Source organism: Crassostrea angulata, chromosome 10, assembly GCF_025612915.1.
Source record: "Crassostrea angulata isolate pt1a10 chromosome 10, ASM2561291v2, whole genome shotgun sequence".
In the NCBI taxonomy this organism is placed as follows: Eukaryota; Metazoa; Mollusca; class Bivalvia; order Ostreida; family Ostreidae; genus Magallana; species Magallana angulata.
In genome coordinates this window covers 21,718,820-21,742,748 of record NC_069120.1, presented here as the reverse complement: position 1 = coordinate 21,742,748, position 23,929 = coordinate 21,718,820, and the positions used below count along the sequence as shown (strand labels likewise).

The 23,929-nt window shown below is 33.2% G+C and overlaps 1 protein-coding gene across 1 annotated transcript; it reads left to right on the top strand.

Annotated features, from left to right (window-relative positions):
- The first annotated feature begins 1,386 nt into the window (after nt 1-1,386).
- On the top strand, nt 1,387-22,897 carry LOC128166546 (tolloid-like protein 1). The gene is made up of 18 exons (XM_052831786.1): nt 1,387-1,763; nt 5,016-5,286; nt 5,474-5,736; nt 7,269-7,389; nt 8,548-8,726; nt 11,415-11,648; nt 13,627-13,836; nt 14,631-14,744; nt 15,962-16,107; nt 16,688-16,883; nt 17,180-17,302; nt 17,423-17,583; nt 17,968-18,151; nt 18,383-18,508; nt 19,403-19,744; nt 20,140-20,317; nt 20,717-20,789; nt 21,578-22,897. Exons 1-18 carry the CDS (start codon nt 1,631-1,633, stop codon nt 21,728-21,730), a joined length of 3,207 nt encoding a protein of 1,068 aa, XP_052687746.1. The 5' UTR covers nt 1,387-1,630; the 3' UTR covers nt 21,731-22,897.
- The last annotated feature ends 1,032 nt before the right edge of the window (nt 22,898-23,929 follow it).

Sequence of the window (23,929 nt, the reverse complement as noted above, 5' to 3'; positions counted from 1 at the left end):
ATCAAACAAATTATTTGTACATGTACATGAATTATTTAGTTTAGAATGGCGATCAAAAGAGCAAGTATGAGAAACGGACAGTATCAATAGAATTTGAAATAAATATAGTTTTATAGTTTTATCAGACTTTAAATAAACGTTGAACATGAGCATAAATAAAAATCACGTAAATTATCTGTTCTTTTGCATAATTTATACACTCTAATAAAAGGCAAAACTTACATAAAAAATTGATCACGAACTCATTACTTACAGAGCACTAGCTGACACTTAACGGACCAAAATTCACTGTTCAGTAGATGTAAACAACACCGTATAAGATATTATAATATAATATATTATATTATAATACAATATCATACATTGTAATTTCATAGTTCTTTTGTAAGCTACAGACTTGAAGTGTCGATATCCTCCTCCTCCATTAATTTCCGCTATTCTCTATAGAGGTTGTCTCTCTTGATAAGATGTGTTTCTTTAACTTTCATGTCAAATCTTAATGTCAATCAAATCATACGCTGCGTGTGCAATATTTATAAAAGATATGCTTTTATTAAATTTGGTAGTAAAATACAAAAGAAATCTACATTGTCGATTTGATTTGACAGTATTTATATATATGTATGTAAATATATCATATTCTGTAAAATCGGCTCTATTCGTTGACCTTCTGATGATAATCAATTAACAAATAAATTCAATATTGAAATCATCGCACACATTCAGGCGTAATTAGAAAATTGATTTAAAATTCTGTGATAAATTGTTACAAACGATTTTTTCAGTGATATCGAGCGTATATGGACTGAACCTATATATCAAATCCCCAAATCTGGTTTGCAACCTCATCCCCAAATAGAAGAAACTACCTCATAAAAGACTGGTGTTCAATCAAATTCAATATTACAATTTTTTAGGTGTAAATAAATTGCATATCAGATGAAGGAACGAGACCATTCAGGTTTCTAAAAATAAAAATACAAATGTTCAGAATTTCTTTTGAATAAATCGATATCTTCAAGGTTACAATCCCACATTTGTGAAAGTTTATTTTTTTTTATGTATTGACAGCAATTTGTCACTTGTCTGTTAGATCGTTTGATTCACTTACTATAAAATACATAACAATTACAGCGCCATAGGAGCCTAATATTGATGTTTCGTATCAACAACAAGATTTAATCATCCATGTATAGGCCCAAGTCCGAACTATCAATGAATTATAAACAAACTCTTCAAAATATTTCTTTGAAAACTTGATTTATTACGTTTAACTTAACTGACGTAATAAAACGGTAGGTTTTCATTCATAGAACAAGACGCTTCTTCTCATTGGTTCTATTAACTTGATAGTCATGAATATTCATGATAATCTTAATGCGTCTAAGCGCGTGAGTCGGCGCGGGTTGTTTGGAGCATTGCACCTTTTACTATGTTTCATAGTAAAGAAAATGAGGTTTAGATATTGCCGACTTCGTCACCGTTAATCAAAGCCATTAAACCATTTTAATTTGTGTACGCAAAGATGAATTTATACGGAACGCCTCTAGTATTATTCAGTTGAGTGCAAGGCTTTTATGTTATATACTTGGTGGTGCTGTGAAGGAGCGCGTGTTTTTAGTTATTGAATATGACATTTTCACGGATACCCTCTGTGATCTCTTCTATTGTGATAGTACTTTTCGTTCAGGAAATAGATGGAATTCTACGAAGTATACCACACAGAACATCAAACGATCGTTTCTTGGATCCTTGCAAAGCAGGTTGGAAAACAGATTTCTCTTTTTTAGAATAGAGTCTTTGATATTTCAATATATTGGATAAAAAGTATATTATTATGAAGAAACCGCCCTTTCTACAAAAATAATATTTATCTGATAGAGGTGAAGCTGGTTTCTGATACAAATCTCTCGTTTCTCCCGTTGAGGGCTTTAACATGTGTGTGTTTTTCTAACTTTCCCCCACTTTAATAACCCAGCAGGACGCCCATGTTTATTTCTGATGGGTCCGTGAAATCTCGCCACCAGTGATCCCCCGTAGCGACCCGTCTCAGTACGCCCTCTTTTACACTAATTAGTCAATTTAGTTGGGAGTTTTTGAAGGTTACAGGGTTCTTTCTTGAGTCTCGCAGCTTTGTCTTTCTTTCCTCTGGCGTTGCATTGTCTCCGAGCTTTAAATTTTTATTCCCTGTATTTCCGACTTAATTAACAGGTGACCCTATTACACCACGGGGTATCGCACAATCTTTTATAGATACGGACACATTTAATGGCCATTCTGTTAATTAAAGCACCTCAAAAGTTAGAATCATTCTTTGGAATAATACTTATCTCTCTCTCATTTAATTTGCAGCGGTGTTCAGAACCCCGTAATTCCAATGATATATCGTTGACTTTATCTCACAGAGTACTTAGTAGAATGACATACAACAAAACGATGAAGAAGTGTTTCTTTCCGTGCAGTCAGATAATTGATACAATTTTATCCTCCGTCATTCTTCAAAGTCAGACGACAGCGACGAAGCAGAATTTGATCATTAAAGGCTTTAGGTGGCAAATGTGTGTGCAAGTTTATTACAGTTTTCAATTTGAAAAGGGGGTCGTTCAACAAATTTTACAATGAAACTTTTTACCCGCGATAGGATTCAATTAACTTGCATTGACACTGTAGAGGCCAGAACCACCCCCTGTGGTCGAATGGCAAAAGGAATTAAGAAGTCAAGTGCAAATGAAGTAAAAGATGAATGTATTGTGTGAAATAGTGAGGAATCGTTACGTGGGGCCCATTGTTAGGGCTTATCATCTCACACGTTTTGTAACCTATTTGATTATCACTATTGGGCCCTGTGGGTAATTCACGCCTCTCATGAGTTTTACAAATCACTTTTTTTTTATGAAAATGCGCTAATCTCTATCTGCATGGGGGATCCTCTAGCTTTCTCCCGTATTGTATTTGATAACAATTCACTTTACTTACTTAGCAAACATGCATTTCGTACACTTCGCATGCATTAAATGATGTCAGATAGACATTCTTATTACGCTTTCACGAGAGTCAAATGAAATACCGCTTAACAAAAATTCTGAAATTGGATTTTTTTGGTTAGAAACATATCGCAAGTTTATGTCGATAAATATCAGTCAATAAGTTAGAGCTTTGATGGTTCTCCTTTACAATTTAATGTAATTAAATTAAATTGAATTTTTATGTGAATATGACACATCTTAACAGATAAACCTCAAAACTATACTGCAATATTAAAATTGCAATATAGTTTTGAGGTTTATCTGTTAAGATGTGTCATATTCATTTTGGTTCCGCTAATTACATTTCTCATCTATCGGTAGAGCGAATCAATAATATTACTAATTTTCGGCCATCACTTTGTTGTTTTTCGAAAGAAAATTGATAGTGTGTCATGTTATCAACAAATTCAACACCTCGCTTGGCTTTGGAGGAATCTTATTACTGGACATTTCCCGCGTTTACCAGACGTGAAATTAAGCGCAGACGACAGTGTCCTCTGGAGAGTGCGTTCGATGACACTTTCCAAACATCCACAAGTCAAAGTGTTGCATCCAAATAATACAAACTCAGTTAGATTTGTTTTTCATTACAGACGAACTGATTACGTTTCGTATTAATATAATTCAGTCTCAGACTTATATGTATTTGTCAGTTCGTGGTCAAATACACTTCATATACTTCAATGCTGTTAAGGTAAATACTCTGTGAAAAGCGGCAGATGTTAAGATTACTGGAATTAAATCTGACACTTGTAGAAGGTTTGGAGACACAAAAAACCCAAAACAAATTATCAAGAACAATTTAAACGTTCAGAACTTTCCGGAATACTTTGCTTTTGCAACACTTTTGCAATACTTTTGCAATACTTTTGCAATACTTTGCTGTTTTAAAACGAGGCCGGGTCTAATTTGTTCTGCCCTAGATTTTTGGATTAAATTTTTTACATGAATTTCTACTGATATAATTATTATTTTAAGATTAAAAAATAAGACATTTACCACACCGTTTGTTTAGGGGGTCATCTCAAAGTTTGTTAATCTTTAACATAGGCCCCTATGGGATTTTGCATGAAATGTATCAATTTTTTACATTTTTTTTAAACTTCTGCCCTAGGGATTTCTTTTTCTGTTCTACATATTAAAGTTATTGCTAAAAGGCATCAAATGGTCAAATAAAAAAACCCTTTTACCTCCTGGTTTGTTCCAGGGGTCTTATCAAAGTTGATTTTTGTATGCCAAATTTCCCAGATTCGTCAGATAATGGCTATTTTTTATTTGACAAAGGCGGAAAAGGTGATCTATATAGTATTATTAAAACATTGAGACATATTTAAGTAATAAAAAGATATATAACATCACATATTAAGGGTCATTAATATAAAATACATGGTTACTGTCGTGAAATATATGAATTAAGCTATATTTACTCGGGTTAAGAAAACGTGACAGAGGGCTAGGCTTGCTAAATCCTCTTCACGTTTTCGACCCGAGCCGAAATATACTTATACTTCGAGTCATTTATGTTTATTCCACAATATAACATTAATTTTACGCATCAAACGAGGTATTTTCAACAAACTTTGCTGAATATCTGCAGTTGAAACTATCACGCCATGGCGTCAACCAAGCAAAAAGATGACGTCACAATCCAAATGAAACGCTGCGCGAAAGCGTGCGTACTCATTCTGTACTCGGCCTCGTTAAAAAGGAAATGATAATTGTGTCGTTTTGTATCTTTTCGCTTGTTTAATATCTTTAATTAGTAAGATTTTGAAAATAAATAAATGATTAACCAAACGGATACTTCATCTATCTAACTATATGATTAGGAACCCCTTTTACCTTGGATCTCTTAAAGAGTGAAGATCGAAATAATTGCACTGCACTATAAACATAGTTTGGCACTTCGCGTTTCTTTTGCTGCAGGTTGCACTTAACCTTATGCATGTTCCATCTCGAAGATAATTCTTTTAATTCCCTTTGTTGCAGTTGCATTTTCCGGCGATATATCATTAGCTGATGAAGACTTGCTTTACGCCAGAATTTCACAAAATGGCAGCAGGGATATATTCGACGAACTTCAAGTTGAAGACCCTGGTGCTGCTTCACAATATAGTGACAAAGAATATTACTCTAGAATAGAAAAATATCTTACTCGAAAAACTACAGATTTGTTAGATAAAACAGAATTAGTAAAAGGTAAAGAGGAAAAATCAAAGATAGCACTCAAGAAACACAAGAAGCATAGATGTCCAAAAGGGTGAGAATTTTCATCATTATTGTCATCATTATTAATCTCTTTTCTTTTTTGGTCATAGTAAAGTAATTATCTGATTCTGATTATGCAATTTCTATATGTATAACTTTTTTATGAAGTAAAAAATCAAACTCTAGAGTTGTGACGCACAATGATAAAGGGTAGAGAATTATGTATGTCTTGCTTCTAGTGATAAAAAATGCAGAGAATTAAGAAGAAAACAAAGAAGGGAGGAAAAACTGAAGAGGAAAGAAGAGAGGAGGCGAAGAAAACTTCTAAAAAAACAAGAAAGATCACTCAGGAAAAAACAAAGGCTTTCAAAGTCAAAATCAAAACGAGGTTCAAAACTTGAAAAAGTTGCTAACACAAGGACAAAAAGAGCAGCTACTGCAAGACCAGAAAGACTGTGGGATTATGGGGTTATTCCTTACGAAATTGAGGCTAATTTTAGTGGTAAGCATACAGTAGAACAATCAAGTTGTCTTCACTATTACTCATTAAATTGAGTGCATATAACTCTGTGTGTCCAGTAATTTTTGCGATGGTCTAATTTGCACATTTTTTCACGGTCACTTTCATTTCGCAAAATATCAAATACGCAATAATCTTACCCGTTACAGTTTGCTATAAGAAACTTTTTAAATCACCAAAAATGGCAGACGCAAATAAAAAAAAAATATACATTTACCCTATTTTCGCAAATTTTGTGGCACTTTAAAAACCCCCGATATACAGTATTCTAATCGTATTCATGGTATTTTATACTTTGGGGCGTTAAAACTCCTAAAATATTATAAACAAGGCAAAGTTTTGTGCAAGTGCTTCATATTAGCACAAACCATTTTTGTCTGCTTAATATATAAAAACCGTTTTGATCGACATACATTTATTGTATTTCAATGAAACCATATGGTGTAGACAGTAGTGTGTGTTCTCTGCAAGATGAGCATTACATCTTATATCTATATTTTCAATCTCTGTTATGAATCTTTTAACATTTGAAGATCTTGCATTTTGCTATCGTTATTTAAAATCTTTGAAAATTTCTTCTTTTTTTTGCATCCAAGATCCAATAAAAAAAATTACCTTGCAACTTCTTTTTTCAAAATCATAGGAGATTCAGAGGGGTAGATAAAGCCAATTAGTCTGTCCAAGTACATGCTGAAAAGTGTACTTTGACTTCCAAGCCCTAAATCATCCTCCTGAATTTTCTCTTGTCAGTAGCCGATTAAATTATACCTCCTTGTGTTTTATCCTTGTTAACAAGATGCCAGTGTTGATTTCAGCTGATAAACCTTTCAGCGATAGTTGAACATACCTTGATAGTCGAACATACATGAGGCCTGATGGCCCAGACAAAATGCTTTTTCCATGATTAAAAAATAATCAGCTGAAACTTTTTTGAGCTCAGGTGTAGGACATACACTTTTGTGAATGAATGTACATCATATTCTAAATAGAACCACTGTTCTAACAAGTTAAAATTGTACAATAGCAATATTTAACCATTAAGATTGCTTTTGATAAGAAATATTTCAAAGCCCTGGTAGGTTTCTGCAAAATCATTCTTTGGAGATCATCAGCTGAGGTGTTATCCTATTTTGCTATAAGCACTAAACTGTATTTTACTATATCAATATTGTGAGAGGAAAAGAAATATATGTTATTGGCTATAGTTACTTTTATAGTTTATTTTGAAAAAAAATTATATCACAGTAAACAGATGTCCAATATCTTTCTAATTAACATGGTAGTAATGAAGGATTTTTTTCTCTATTGATTCCATTCATTGTACTAAGCAAGGAAATTTAATTATTAAAGTCTATGTACAAGATTCTTTGCATGATTTTGTTTCACGACACCTAAAATTTATACAGAGAGCAAATGTAAATCATAAAATGTGATTTCAATTTTCTTGTAGGTTGATGAATTTCTTCGATCTTCATTAAGTACACGCTAACGGTATTATTCTAATTTCTGTGTAGGTCAACATAAAGCATTATTCAAGCTGGCCATGAGACACTGGGAGAACTACACCTGCATATCCTTTGTAGAGAGACAACCCGAGCACAAAAACTACATCAAATTTACAGAAAGACCTTGTGGGTAAGACATATCCATCAATATCAAATATTCCTGTCTAGAAAAATTTCTTTTTGGGACTCCAAATGTTGCATGTTGTACATATATGCAAGGTATTGAATCATATGCACATGTATATTGATCATTGAAATGGACATTAGATATTTCAGTCTTTTCAAATAATTCTTTAAGAAGGTAGCCAATTATAAGAGAAGGAAGGGAGAAATGACTCATGAACTAAAAAGATGGGGGTGCTTTGCTGTAGAGATTTGCAGAATTCGAACAGACACATGTGAATGAGCTTAAATTTTCTTTTCTCCTGGGGAAAAAAATTGACATGTTTTTAATTATGTAACCAGACTAGAAAATTTACCCATCCTCAATTCATGATTCAGAACCAGAGAAGTTTCTTATGTAGGGTATATGATGTTCTTACTGACCCAAAAAAAATTTGTAAACCTACATAGGAACCTAGGAATATATTATAGAAGTCTTTTGATTCTTCAAATCTGCTTGGTATTTAATTAAAGGAAATTGACTTTCATTATTCTTAATGATCTGAAGAAATTTGAAATCATTTCAACCCGCTCAATGTTAAATTACATGAAAGGCAGTTGCAATATGGCAAGGAGGGCATTATGAAGGCATCATGGCCTGGAAATTTAACCTTCATGCCATATGGCTTCCTTCAAAACTGTTCTGAGTTTATAAGAACAAATTAAATTTTACTGCTCTGTTGCTCTTGTAAATAATTATTAAACAAAAATTCAGATTAGTTCACTTGTCAATCACTCTCGCTACATATTTCAGGCTTTGCTATAAGCCTGATAGGTTCCATTCAGATTCACCAAAAATTAGGGTGGACAAGTTGATCATCAGACTGCCAGAGCCTGTAAATCTGGCAGAGAGGAACACTGTATCAAATAAAAATTGGCTCGATTATGTACCGTGGCGCAAAACTGTATTGATGGCTTATTTTGCGATGAATGTAATTGAAATTGGTTGTTTGTAGGCAGTATGAATGTACATGATGTAATTGAGAAAGGATGATGTAAATGGCTTTGTTTTTATATTTATGTCAAGCGTAGATCTTAAGGTTTGTTTATATAATCTTTCACAGCACCTCGCTAAATGAATCATTTGTAAACATGATAATCGTAACACATAAAATCTGTCTTGTAGGTGTTGCTCATTCGTGGGCAAGCGGGGAAACGGTGCCCAGGCCATATCTATTGGGAAAAACTGTGACAAGTTTGGGATTGTTGTTCATGAGTTGGGCCATGTGGTGGGATTCTGGCATGAGCATACTCGCCCAGATAGAGATCAGCATGTACAAATTATCTACAAAAATATCATGCCGGGTAAGATCATACAATATTGAGTCACAAGTTCATCAACCACAAAACAATAACCTTTTTTTTAAAGCAAAAAACCTGTGATGCTGACGTTGCTATCTTAAAGACGAGATACGTAAAGTTTGTTCTCATTGCAAATAACGTAAACTCGGCTATAACCTAATGATTCATTGCCACACCAAAAAGTTCATTCGCCAAAAAAATGTTCTTTTTTGTAAAAAAAAGCATCTCAAAGTATTCATGGACTTTAGAGGCCGAACAAATCATTTCAGTACTCTTTTTTAACATAAAACCTGTACATACTTCAAGTGAACAAAATATTTTTGAAGTTTATCCTTTGCCTCCATCTTGAAGAATTGAAAACTGTAGTTGGTACAAAGTGTCTTGCTTCTTGCAGTTGAAGTTGGCATGTTCCTATCTGTAGTGAGCAGTAAATCTGACCCAATGATGTAACCACCTGTTTCTGATGTATCACTTTCACTTCTGATAACAAATGTAGATTGATGGTAAACAATAACTCTGCTAGGGTAGTTGGGAGATAAACTGATGCTGAATAGCTTCTCCGTGATGTCTTCATTGTGTGCAGTCTATGAGTCGAAGGTGGACTTGAAATAAGTAGAGAACAGTGGTGTTATTTGATGTCCAGAATCTGGCAATGGACATGCCTGTTAAACTTGAAACTATAAAAATGTCTTTGTAGTATTGCTTACCCATGGTACAATTGTATTATACTAATGTCCTTACTTATATTCAGTACATAAATACATCTAAGTTATACCTTTCAATTAGACTAATTAAATTTACAACTGAATTTGGAGGTTGCATGGATGATGATCGATGAATGATTTTTAATATTCTGCTCCTTAAGAGCAAACATTTTCATTTTATTAATCAGGATTAACTGTAGAACAGTATATTTTCACCAAAACAGTAAAACCTGTCTCATCTTACACCTGAGTAATCTGACACTCTGTCTAATCCTTCACATATCTATGACACGTACCATATAGTTTTGTTCTGTATTTAGAACTAAAGTTACATCATTTTTTAATAGATGATAGAATTATTAAGGCAGATTTTAGTCTACGTGGCATATGGTAGCTAGGACACATGAGGAAGGATTATAGAAAGTATTTCTCAAATGACAGCCAAGAACATTATCGGTAATCCACAAGTCAGCAAATACTCCTGAACACAGGTGTATTTTCTGATCCATCTGGAATTGATATTGTTCTTTTTGAAGCCTAGGCAGGAGTATCTGAGAAATGTGAGTACCACAGAGGCTTCACCCAAGTAACTTGACTGCAGCGGTAAACATTAATGTTACTCACTCGGGGAGGGTTGTGGGGTGCAGTCATTAATGTCTGGAGTTGGAGGTTGCAATGTTTGTGAGATGTATAGTACACAAAACACCGGCCCCCACTCGATCGTCATGTGGATTCTCCTACGAGGGAGAGTGCCCTCCATAATGTAAACCTCTCAGTGGTAGTTTTGCCAAAGGAACATTATGACGTTAATTAAACTGAAAAATACATAAACCTACACACTGTTTACACATTAGGAAGGTTCACTTTTTTGTACCATCTGTGAGGATGTACTTTGAGTTTGTTAGAAAAAAAATGAATATCATGTACTCAGGTTAGTGCATGAAAGTTGCAAGCTAGATGCTAGCTCTGATGGAAATTAATTTCTTGTCCTGAAACAGAGCAATCTTTTTTTTTTTTTTAATTTTCCCTTGAATTAGTAAGGACCGATCATAATTTCTAGAGTTAAACTGATCTGCCATTTTACACCACCACTTTCCTGGAATGCCATCAAGATAAGATTTCAGTATCAAATAATGGGTAAATTGTCTTCAGCAGTGGAACAGATTGAAATTTATTTCTAGTGCATAATTCCAAGCATTGAATAAGTTTATTTTTGTCTTAGAATCCTAGATATTGCCATAAAGAATCAAGAGATAATTTGATTTAAGTATAGTTTAGTCATTTTGAAAATTGTTGCCCTGAAAATGGACTTGCTAAATCAAGGCATTTTTATAAAAATAGCATCTGTGTTTTTATGTTTGCTTGTTTTGTCATCAAGGTATCTGAATTAAGAGCTAGTAAAAGAAAAAATTGATACCTCTTTCTTGTAATTATAGAACTTAATGTTCCAAGGTTCTTGTTAATATGTGATATGCTCAACTTCAAAGAAACTGGAAGTATCTTCAATTGACAAACCAAGTTTCTTTCTGTTTTTATGGTCATTTCTTTGATTTCTTTTAGTTCTCAAATTGAAATGTCACTTGTAATGGCAATTGCTCCATTCATTTATTGGAAGTTTTTGTCTCTCCTAATTTTATGCTTTTATCACACAACACATCGATTTTGAAAATTCTTCAAACTGTTTTATTGATATATACCTACCTGTACATTTATTTATTTATTCATTATCTATTTTAATCTATGGTTCTTCCCAAAGGGTTATAAATTTATTAACATTTAATAATCTAAGAAATTTCAAAGTCATAAACTGTTCATTGACAAAATAACCATATATCCTTCCAAAGAAAGGGAGCCAAGGGGCCAAACAATGAAAAAAAGTTCACATTAGCATAAACATGTATTTATAAACATTTCTACTCAGTAGAAAGGCATTTTAACAACGTTCCAATTGCTCATATTGTCATTGTTTCTTTAAACTTATTTCCAGGCCAGGAGTACAACTTCAACAAGTTGACAGAGAGTGAGGTGAATTCTCTGGGCATGGGATACGATTATGGCAGCATTATGCACTACGCTAGGAACACATTTGCCCGAGCAACCTACGTAGACACCATTTTACCTCGTAAGAAACCTGAAATGATCATCCGTCCAGAGATTGGTCAGCGAGTCAAGCTCAGCCCGGGGGACATCGCCCAGGCCAACAAACTCTACAAATGTCCAGGTATATTGAGTTTTTATAAAAAAAAATTCAAGTATGCAGCATAAAGCATTTACAATTATACATTAAAACATGGTTATGGCAAAAATGCTTAGTACATGTACAATAAATTCAAGCTTATAGAACAAATTCAGTTTCTTCCTCCTTAACCTTAAAACATTAAAAACTCAATTTTTGAGTTGTATATATTGAATATTATATCATATTTGGTCAAGTGAATGATCAAGGTCAGAGGTCAATGTCATTGAAAGGTCATTGAGGTCAAAATTTCCTCCTTTGGACTCTTTCAATTCATTTATTTGCCTTTATTCTGATTATCATTTATATGTACATATACTAGTATATAATTAGTAATTATGGGCATATATTTAACTTTTGATCAGGCAATGACAAAACTAAATGGGAAGTTCCATTGATGAAAGATTGAGGAATATATGAAGAGAATATCCCAACTGCATGTGTAAATGCAATTTTTCATTATTCTCATAAATATAAGTGGATGGTCTACCGCATTCCTGAATAGAAATTAAGACTCAATTATGTATGAATTTTGTATATATATGTACCTTTGTGTAAGATTAATGTCATGTAGAAATAACGATTGGCTTTAAAACACAACATCAGCAAGTCTGTTCCTTGCATGTGGTTAAGTTCAAGGTTCTACTTGAAAAATGTATTTCTGGTTTCAAATGTGCATATTTTTTGGCTATTTGATTTGGGTATGATAACCAATTTAGCAACTGCCTTCATAAAATTAACTCATGCTTCACAATGAGTTGGATATCTATCAAAATATCTGGAAAAATACTTTTAAAACATTCACCCTGTACAATATCTGAGACAAAGTTGTGGTATGCCTTTGTAACTGACCCCTTCTACATCTGTTAGAGGCAAGATTAACTCAGTGTGGATTCAAGAGCTAGTGGATTTTTCATGTGAAAAAACAATTTGAAAGAGAGAAACAGACTTGTTTAGAGATTTTGAAAATTTGTCAATGTGTCATATAGCCTTCTTTTATTTTCCTGTCATCAAAAATGTTAAAAAGGAAAAAAACAGAGATCTTAAACATCAACAGTGAACTATGTTATCTTGACTTACAATCTAAAGACTGTCACCCATAATGGCCTCTGCCAGGCGTAGACCAAGCAAGAGATGAATAAAGAAATCACAGGTTCCTCATTTTCTGTTGGAACAGCAGTGAACCAGTGACCTAGTATTGGGAGTAATTTTACTCCACACCTAATTTGGTACCTATGTGTGATCAGTACACCTAATTAAACTCTGCTTAATAGTTAGCTAATGGGACTTCCCAGATAAATATTGTAGATAAGTATCGGGTGTCCTGGTACAGTGTATATATACATACATTTATTAGTGTATGAATATAATTGCTGTCCTGAAACATGTATAATTGTGGGTATGAATTTTAACTTGGCCAGGACTCTCAATCGTATAGCAATTATTTGATAATGTAGATGCACTCATATCTATCGACTAAACTGAATATCATTTACATGCATTCACCTTTCAGTTTAATTATTAAAGAACTCTGAATTCTCTCCTATATTATTAGTCCATACAAACTCATAATTACATACCGTTACAGGCTAAGATCTGCAGTAGCTATACTTGTATTTTTACTAAATTATCTTGTTTGATGGTTCATTGTGATATATATTCAAGTCCATAGATGCAGCCTGAGAGGATACATGTATACTACAGCATTATTGCACAAATGGTACCATGTATATATCAACAAACCTTCATAAAAAATAAAAGCTGTGCTTCGATCCTAATCAGAAAAGGATCTTTTTTTCATTTACATATGTATAATGAAGAAAACTTGATCCATTTATAAAATCATGGTGGGACTAATTGAAATTTATTGCCTGAATCCTTAATTTTCCTTTCTTAATTGTCCAAGAATATTACAACAAACATTATATTCCAGTGTAACATTTTTCATTTTTATCATTTTTAGCATGTGGGCGCACACTTCAGGAATCCATTGATAAATTCTCCTACACCCCCACCCTGGGGCAGTCTGCAACCTGTCAGTGGAGAATCTCGGCCACCCACGGGGAGAAGATTGTCCTGAACCTCACGGAACTCGACATCCCTGAGTCCTATCAGTGTGAGAAGCACTATCTAGAAGTCAGGGACGGACATTTTGTCATGTCACCTCTCTTAGGTAAGGTCAACAAATGTCAAGGTTAAATGGGTAGGTACAGTTGTACTTAAGATCCCATATTTTTTTTCTATTGGTAAGCTAGTGGAACATCAAATGCTGTATTTGTCGCAGAAAATACCAATCAAGTTAACCTTACAAAAATGTTTCCTTTATCAAAAGCTTTGTCTGATGCATGTAGATGGAGGAAAAAATTCTCTTGAAATAAATTAAGACTAGACAAAAAACAGATCAATCAAGCAACCCAAGATAGAGAGATATGTGTAAAGAAATGCTTCTGATCTATTGGAAAATAAAAATAACAGCTGAGATTGATCAGTGGCAAACTTAAATGCATATATGATGTTTGATATCTGAGACATTCAACCCGATCGGATCCAAATTTCGTCAGATATCAGCAGAGCAAAAAATATATTTGGGAGCTTTGACATTAATATAGGAACCATGGTTTTGACATTTGACACATTAAGGCATATTGTTAATGTTTTGTACATAACAATTATGAAGAATATTTGATATTTTTGAACCCATTCATTAAACTTAGATTTTGGATATGTCTTGAAAATATCTTGTAATTTTTACATATGTGGTATATAGTATGTTTAATATATCTCTTGTTCAAAATAAGTACAGTTTAGTAGGTATATACAACTGTGATTGTAATAATATTTGATATTGCAGCATGATAAGAATGCATCAACAGCTATAGATGGAGATTTTGTGGTATTTTTCTTAAATGGTTGATAGAATTCTTGATTAATGGCATTGTGTTTATTTGTGATAACTGATATCTATAGGGCGATTCTGTGGAGACAATGCTCCTGCTACCTTGATATCTTCAGACAGCAGGATGTGGCTTGAATATCACAACTCAGATGGACAAGGGACAGGGTTTTCGGCTCAGTATGAAGGTAGGATTTTAAGCTTCTGCAAGCATCCTAGGATGAATTGATGCAACCAACCCTAGCTACTAGCTAGAACCAACATTGTTTAAATGAGGAATCACCTGTAATACAATGAGGAATTATTTCCCACAATTTTCTCTCCAAGATATTTCAAGAATGTTGGAAAGAAACATCTATTTAGAAACTTTGGCTCTGCGTTTTAGCTGTAGACGACAGGTAGTCAACCTAAATAGATATCCCCCAACCAGGAAAGCCCTGTCAGACTCATCTGTCGGCAAATCACCTGAAAGTTTCATCACAACAAGGTACTATGGTGGTGATGCCAAATTCCAGGTGCTCCTTGCTGGTTTATTTTGCCATCTGCGGCCACATTGCTTAAGTAATATCCTGTAAAAGTGATGATGTCTTGTTATCAGGCTTTTGATTGGGATGAACCCCAGAGGTATAGGCTTAAGTGCAAATTACCCTTCTTCTTGATCCTTTTTCCTACAGGCCAATAGCAATGATGTAACAAATAACTAATACAAAGGGAAATGTACTGGTGTACAGGTGTTTTATAGGAGTTTCAGACTTTCCTCATTACAAGCACCTGTTGTTTAAAAAATCTGAAATGTTCACCATATACATGTATTAGATTTCAAAGGAGATAATATTTTAAGATTTCATCTTACAAGGTGTAAAAAAAAATTATGAAAGAGTAATTATGGATTGTGCACTCCGTGAAATTGTTCAGAGCAATAGTTTAAAAGTTGCATGGTAAACAAGTTAGAGAATTTCAAATGTATTTTGGTTTGTTTACAGAAGTTCATTTTCGTGTAGGTTAACCATGCACCTAAATAGCTCATTCACTCACTGCGAGTTGATAATGAAATTGGTTCACCCAGCACCATGAGTTTAGGATTTCAGTTTTCTTTTGATTTGTGAAACAGAAAATTTCTCTGCATACCAAAATCTTTTGCTTTTCCTGTCTATTTTTAGCATATTTCAGCAAATTACCAGTAATTCCTACAAATCAACAAAATTAAACACAAAAATGTGTTTTGATTGGAGAAACCCTTGCCATTTGGAACAAACTTTTGTTTCTAAGCAACAGTTTTTTTTTACTATAAAAAACAATTAAATGAACCCTTTATTGTTTAAAGAAGGTATACCATTAGTTATATGGTAGCCATGATATGTAATTATATAAAATATGAAGAAATTTGTAATACATGTATTTGCAGCCATTTGTGGAGGGGAGATTCAAAAAGAAAATGGACAGCTGACCAGTCCTAATTACCCCGATGATTACAAGTCCAACAAGGAGTGTGTGTGGAAAATCACAGTGGACACTGATTACTCTGTGGCGCTCAAGTTCCATTCTTTTGAGGTGCATTAACAATGAAGTACAACAGAGTTACTCCCCTTGGTAGCAGCATGATCATCTTTGAATATGCATGTAGATAAAGAATCATTAGAACTTAAGAGAATGATGAAACTGAATTTGATTTAACGATGAGCAATTTCCAAACACATACATGTACTTGCAAGGAAGACAATTTATTTCGCATTTTTTTTTTTAAAACTTGAAAGCTCTTTCAAAGCAATTGAAAGAACACAATTAGCTACACAAATGTATTTCTTTTTCAATCATATTTAAAGTGAATGAAAATGTGCCAACTTTACAAATTTTTTAAAGGATATCAACAGCATTCAGTAATTATAATTTCAAATTATATATTGATATGGTTTGCAAACCAATGTGTTTCTTTTACTTTAATGAAATTGAAAGATTTAAAAAAAGTAAAAATTCAGAAAGTTAGTCTTTTTGAAGTTGGTAATGGTAACATATTACTTTTAAATTATATTTTTTATTTTTATTTTGGGGGGGGGGGGGGGTAGAGGAAATGAGATTCAAATGAGAAACATACCAGGTATATGTCACATAAACAATGATGAATTTTCTACAGATTGAGAGCCATGATGACTGTGTGTACGATTACCTTGAAATCCGTGATGGTCCTGATCCAACCTCAAAAGAGCTTGGTCGCTTCTGTGGATATAAAATCCCAGAGGATGTCAAGTCCTCAGGAAACACGCTCTATGTCAAGTTTGTCTCAGACGGCTCTGTCCAGAAACTAGGATTTGCAGCATCTTTTGTCAAAGGTATGAAATAAATTTTGTTTAGGAATTTTGTAAGCAGTTTCTCTCTGGTAATCCTTGCTCAACTTCAAGCAATGCATCCCTTAGTTTTAGCTGATCATTCATTTACCTAAATTGATAAATTAAAACATTGATAGATACCTGTTTAAGACAAGAAATGAAAGTCTTAGCAATTGAAAGAGATGTAATGGTAACTGAAAGTTTGATTGTACGTAATCATGAAGTCAAAAGAGTGAATGCATAGCAGCATGGAATCTGTGGTCCTGTGTTTTACAATTGCTGTGATGTGATTCTTGCAGAGTATGATGAATGTGCTACCGACCATCATGGCTGTGACCACATTTGTGTCAACACCCTGGGCAGCTTCAAATGTGAATGTAAAATTGGTTATGAACTTCATTCTGATGGCAAAAAGTGTGAAGGTAATTATGTTTCTGAAACCCCCGCCATGTGATCATCATTACATTTCTAAACTCTACCAACAGTTCAGTTTGAGGGACCCTAAATTCAATAAGTTTTTCACGTATAGACCTGTATTGTAGATGCCTGTGGAGGGTACATTGATCAAGCCAATGGGACCATACAGAGCCCCTCCTTCCCTGACCTGTATCCCCCCAACAAGAACTGTGTCTGGCAGATAGTGGCCCCTGACCAGTATCGCATCACACTTAACTTCTCCCACTTTGACATGGAGGGCAACAATGTATGTACAGTACTATTAATAGTTGGATTAAGCACCTCCACAATCTTATATATTAATGTAAGAATATTCCTATGTGTATTTTAATGATAATTATTACTGATGATTTTGTTGGCAACGTACATCATAGTAGATGGTTATATTTTTTCCAAAGCTTATGTCAATTGTCAAACCTTTTATTCTACATTGGTTAATTTATTGCTATGAAAAATGTTAATGAAGAATTGTCTCATTCTATTTATGACTTTGTTAGTCAAAAGAAAAATGCAATTGATACATTCAGAGATGTAACAGAAATAAAATTATTTGTACATGTAACAGTACATAAAATTTTTACAAGAAATGTATGTTTAAACATTCAAATTACTGATAGATTTTGATTTCTAGCAAGACTGTGAGTATGACTCGATCCGAGTGAGCAGTGGGGTGGGACGAGATTCGGTCGTCCACGGAATTTACTGTGGATCAACTCTTCCATCCTCTATCACATCTGAGAGCAATACTCTGAGGATTGAGTTCAATTCAGATAACTCAGTCCAAAAAACTGGATTCCATGCTCTTTTCTTCACTGGTAAAAATCATTTATTTGATGTATTTTTTGCAATTTTTCAGAGAATATGACTTGGACATGCAAATGCAAGTTTTTTTTTGATTTTTAAAATTTACTGTTTCATAAATGTAGTTCATTAGTGGACGAGGAGGTACTTACTTGCTTAGCTAGCAGAAAATATACACCAGATATCTGGTTATCGATAAATGTTTTAATTATCATAATTGAAAATGTTGGAAATTGTATTTGCAGATAAAGATGAGTGTGCAGTAAACAATGGAGGTTGCCAACATGTGTGTAAAAACACAGTGGGGAGTTATGAATGTGCCTGTCATAATGGATTCACTCTACACGAGAACAAACACGACTGCAAAGAAGGTAAAATACAGGGATTCATAGAGCACAATGTCAAGGGAAGTAACTCAGAAACACTATCAATAGAATAGAATAGCCATAGATTGTAATTCTCGTTTTTGACTTTTTTTTCATTTAGAAGGTGGTGGTAATTTAGTTATGACAATTACACGCATTATTGGAATATATTTTATTGTTGATATGACTTAATTTATCTACTGGAGAATACGAAAATGTAATAATTATGCATGGGAATATCATTATAACGATTTTCTTGTGTAAGTGTTTTGAAATTAAGATTTATCTAAGTAAAACTTCCTTGGTATCAAGTGTATTCTTGGCTAGGTAAGATTATACATCTTATATGAACTGTCTCAAAAAATTTAAGTTGTATATGAATATATATCCTTAATATGACTGGGTTTTCATATTTTATGCATGCAGTCTAATTAATATTCAATGAAAAAGTTGAAGAAATTCATGAATTCATTTTTTTTATGAAACAGATAATTAACTAAAAATCATCTAATGCTCATTGCAAATATAAACTCAACATAATTTAGATGATTTTTTTCTTTGCATGTTTATTGTTTACATTGAAATAGGAGAAGTGTAATGAGTAGTGAAAGGCTGATATTATAATGCAAGAACATTTTTGTCAAGGCCATGGGAAAAATGAGAATTTGTAGATTAACACCAATGAAATAGATTTCATAAGATTATCAATAAGTATGAAATAATCAGTTCCTGTTTTTCTTATTCTAGCCATCTTTCTTTCAAACACCCTGTCCAATAGATATCAATCAAGTTTTTTAGATGATTCCAAGTATTGATTATAAGTAAGCTACTGCTGGTTATGAGTATATATAAGTTAGTTATTTGATGGGTTTATCCTGGGCACAAATGTTGTATGAGTAGGTGGCTGTCAGCACAAAATCAAGGACCCTGAAGGTGAAATCAGCAGCCCGAACTGGCCCGACTTCTATCCGAGCCGCAAGGACTGTGTGTGGCATTTCACCACCACCCCAGGGCACCGCATCAGACTCACCTTCATCAACTTTGAACTGGAGCCCCACCAGGAATGCACCTATGACCACATTGAGGTCTTTGATGGCAGAAACATCAACAGCCACAGCTTGGGGCGGTACTGTGGGAGCAAGCTGCCTCACCCCATTACATCCAGTGGAAACCAGATGTACATGGTGTTCTACTCTGATGCCTCAGTCCAAAGGAAGGGATTCCATGCAAGCCACAAGACAGGTATGTATAAATGGCAAGTCAAGAAAAGATCACCAGGTCATATTTTTTTCATTTTATTTACAACAATAAATAAATAAAAGGCAACTTTTGAAATTAAGTTGAAAATTTCTTATGTTAATTCATATATTATCTTTAAGCCTGTTATTTAAACAATAACTAAAGATGCTTTCTTTGGTGATTTATGCAGGATATGAAAGTAGCGGCATTGCAGAAAAAATACATATTAATCACGTTAGCGGGTTACGTAGATTTTTTTCTGCAATGATGTTAAAGTTTTGTGTGAGAGCTACATATGTACAATGTGTGAAAAACATTGAATTTTCTTAAGAGATAATTGAGAACTACTCTGTAGATGTAAAATATACATCCTGGATTTTAATCTTGTTATTCTGCAGTATGTGGAGGTGTGTTGGTTGCCACGGAGACCCACCAACGCCTGTTTTCCCATGCAAGACATGGAGATAATAATTACAACAATAAAATGGAGTGTGAATGGGTCATCATGGCCAGCCATGGAAATCATGTCAAATTTAATTTTGATACTTTTGAGATTGAAGACGAAAGTGATTGTGGGTCAGTTAATTATGTCACTGAATTTTCAATTCCATTTTCTGTATTAGAAAAAAAAAAACATGAAGATATTAAAACAAATTATATATCTCTTTAAAAATCGAGTCAAATCATTTTCCTTGAGACATAAATACAATGTACATGTATAAGAATAATTTTCTGATAAACAATGAAATGAGAGTGATTATTAACCTAAATGTTTGTTTGCATTTAGACATAATCACAGCAAATTTGTTGTAATTTAATTTGTGAAGTTTTCTTGTTCGAAAGTTGTTTTACAGTATCCTCTATTGGTCAGGATAGGGTATTATAAATGACATATTATTTAGCTTTACATTTCATACTAAGTGATATTTGAATTATTCACATATGTAAAAGTCCCTATTTCCCTCTCTTTTCCAGCTATGACAATGTGGAGGTATTTGATGGAAAGCTGGACACTGACCCTGGACTTGGAAGGTTCTGTGGCAGCAAGGTAAGTTCTGACCTCTACATGCATACATGTACCCTAGCTACTACTCTCAAAACAGTTGACTCTAACATGTATATTGAAAGAAGTAATTAAATTTATTACCTAATCAAAGGGATTTTGTTGTTTTATTACAAATTAAATATTTTCGTCTATTTTGTATGTGTATATTCTGATTTGAAAGTGCTCTATTGAACTGTCGGTCAATAGACTGCGATCTATTAGACCGCCGGTCAATAGACTGCGATCTATTGGACAGGCAACGTATTTTAGAAAAAGCGAAATTGCTACAATATTGAAAGATAACTTTATTATGTTTATTTTACTATTGTTCTTAAAGTTTATCTTCATGGTAAGAAAACCTTCTGTAATTTATAATTGTAAACACAAAATACTAAAAACGGAATTAGGTAATAAAACAATTATTTAATGCCTGAACAGTCAATAGACCCGATTTTTTCCCTTGGTGCAGGGAACAGCTCAGTATGATCTATTGCCCTCGGCCGTTGGCCTCAGGCAATAGATTATACTGAGCTGTTCCCTGCACCAATGGAAAAATATTCGGGTCTATCGACTGCTCAGGCATTAAATAATTGTATACTATTTAATTTGATAATAATTTTTCAAAAATAACAGCCAGATAATTTATGCAAATAATATCAGGTTTTGAATACCACATACCGGTACATGTATTATTTCTAAAATTGCAATGTCGTAAGCATTTTACTTAAAGTATGATACATTTGCATTATAATCATCATTTGAATTGTAAATTTTTATTGATATATTCACAGATACCCGCTGAGATTGTTTCGTCAGGACAAAGTCTGCTTGTGAGGTTCAAATCAGACGACACCATCAACTGGAAAGGCTTCTCTGCCACTTACGAACAAGTCTCCTTGCAGAGCCAAGGCTCTGGTGTAATAAAGCCCCTCCCTATGACCTAATTAATCAGGGAAAGAATCAGAGTGAGAGACCACCTGATATCAGTGTCATAAATGTAAAGAATCAGGGTCATTTCCTGGGCTGTCTGACGTTTGAATTGTTTGTAAACAGAATTCAGTATGAAAATTAACTCTCGTGGTTCTGTTTATAATTACGATTCAGAAAGAGCAAATATTTTTTGATCTGTGAACATTGAATACAGTTACATATTATATAAACAGTTTATTGTTGAATTGTGAACCTCTTAAAGCATAGAACGAAGTCTACATTTGAAGTATATTATTTCAAATGTTTCAATCTGTTCTGATCTGTATGACTATTGTGTAGAACTGGAATTAACTGTTGTTGAAAAAATAGCTACATGTAGTTTATATAAATGTAAAATTCTTTATGTGTATATTAAATGATCAATGGATCTAGTGGTTGATACATATTTATTGTGTTGCTGTTCAATAATCACTTAAAAACAAATTCAGCTAGAGTTCAAAGTTTTTATCCTCTTTTTCATATCTTTTAGTCTGTTGTACAATAGTTTCAATTTGTATGATACTACGGATAATTTGTATAACAAATATTATTGAGTCTTTGCCTCTGTGCAAAGTTTGACTGACAAGCTGATTATAAGGGCTTGTTTGTATAACCTGGAAAAAACATTAGTTAGAGGAAAAGTAATTTTCTTTGTTAACTCTCAGGTTAAGAACGTCACTTAATTTACAAATTAATGTACATGAAATACAGGTTTGCTTAAGCTCATTGTTTTAGGAGCATTTGTCTATGAATAAGTAAGATTTGTTGATACGTACATGTTTTTTTTTTTGCAAATGAATCTAACCTGTTTAAAAATTTGATTTCAATTTGATATGCATCATGATGATTCTGAAAATAGTTGCAATATCATGTGTTTAGTTTTGCACAAGGTTGAGATGGCAGTTAAAAGAAGTTTGATTTGTACAGTAAAATAAATGTTTTAATGTCATAAAAATTGTTTCATAAATATTTATTTTTCAAAACACAATATATGTTTTGTTAAAATTCAGATATCCCCCAATCTATATACTTTTGTAAGTTTAAAGTCTCAAGAAATCCTATGTGTTATCTAACAATTTTGTTTTGTAGACTGGTGGTGTATATTTTTGAAACAAAAATAAATTTATTTTAAAAAAATTCTGGGATGCTGTTATCTTCTTTTTTTTTGGTCCATCCAAACATTGCATGATTTCATCCATACATACATGTATATGTCTCTGTCTGTTTGTAAAATTTTAATATTTAAATCTTATATTCTCTTTAAACCATTGTTGTGACATACTACTGTACTTCCACTTGAAAGCTCAGAGTGTTTTAAAAAAAAAAAAAATCAAAATTAAAGAGATGCAGATTTTTATCTTAAAACTGCATGAGACCTACTTATAAGCTGGCATATGATATTTTCGTAACCAAGGAAACCTTCGTCAGAAGAATCATTATTTTTCCTTATGAATGAATATAACCTCTTTCTCCAAAATACTATGATATTTTTATTCTTAAATAATTCAATTATTGTTTGTAATAAACTATTTGATTAGCTAAGATTTGATTAGCTAAGATGATAACAGTACTAGTATTTGGGTTGGAAAATGTTTTTATTGTTGGATCATGCCCGTATAAGGTATATTGTATTAAGGATTGTAGAAAGGAAAAAAAAAAACCCACAACCAGATGAATGCAATGATTAACGGAAGAATGATTGATCTTCAAAGAAAGCAATTTAATATTTATTATATCATCTTTTTAAAAAAAATCTTTAACCAGTGTTCATGCATTCAAAGGGAGTAAAGGTACGTTGTCAATTATAGTATGACGTTGCATAGAAAAATCTTCTAAATATGGATCTACCAATTTTAATTAAATCTTTTATTTTACTGTTGAATTAAGTGAGTTAAAATTGTTTACTGAGTAACTCTTTTTATTGTAGTTATGACTTTTGTTTTAAAAAACAAATTTTAGGCATTGCAGATTCACATTGTGTATGAGAGTGCATAGGTCCACACCACATATGTATACATATATAACTGCCGATTGCATTGATCGAGGCTCCCAAAGCATATTTCATGTTGATTGTTTTTGAAACTGATTCCCTTTTGACTTCATCATAAAATAAACATTTTAAATTTTGAGTTCTGTGGAAAAATGTCTTAGGGAGGAATGATATAGTGTGTTCA

What these genes read in the sequence shown, in the direction of transcription:
- LOC128166546 (XM_052831786.1), top strand. Translation starts at nt 1,631, where the DNA reads ATGACATTTTCACGGATACCCTCTGTGATCTCTTCTATTGTGATAGTA. An exon ending in CCATGCAAGCCACAAGACAG is followed by an intron (nt 19,745 to 20,139) that starts GTATGTATAAAT and finishes GTTATTCTGCAG; the next exon opens with TATGTGGAGGTGTGTTGGTT. An exon ending in GAAGACGAAAGTGATTGTGG is followed by an intron (nt 20,318 to 20,716) that starts GTCAGTTAATTA and finishes TCTCTTTTCCAG; the next exon opens with CTATGACAATGTGGAGGTAT.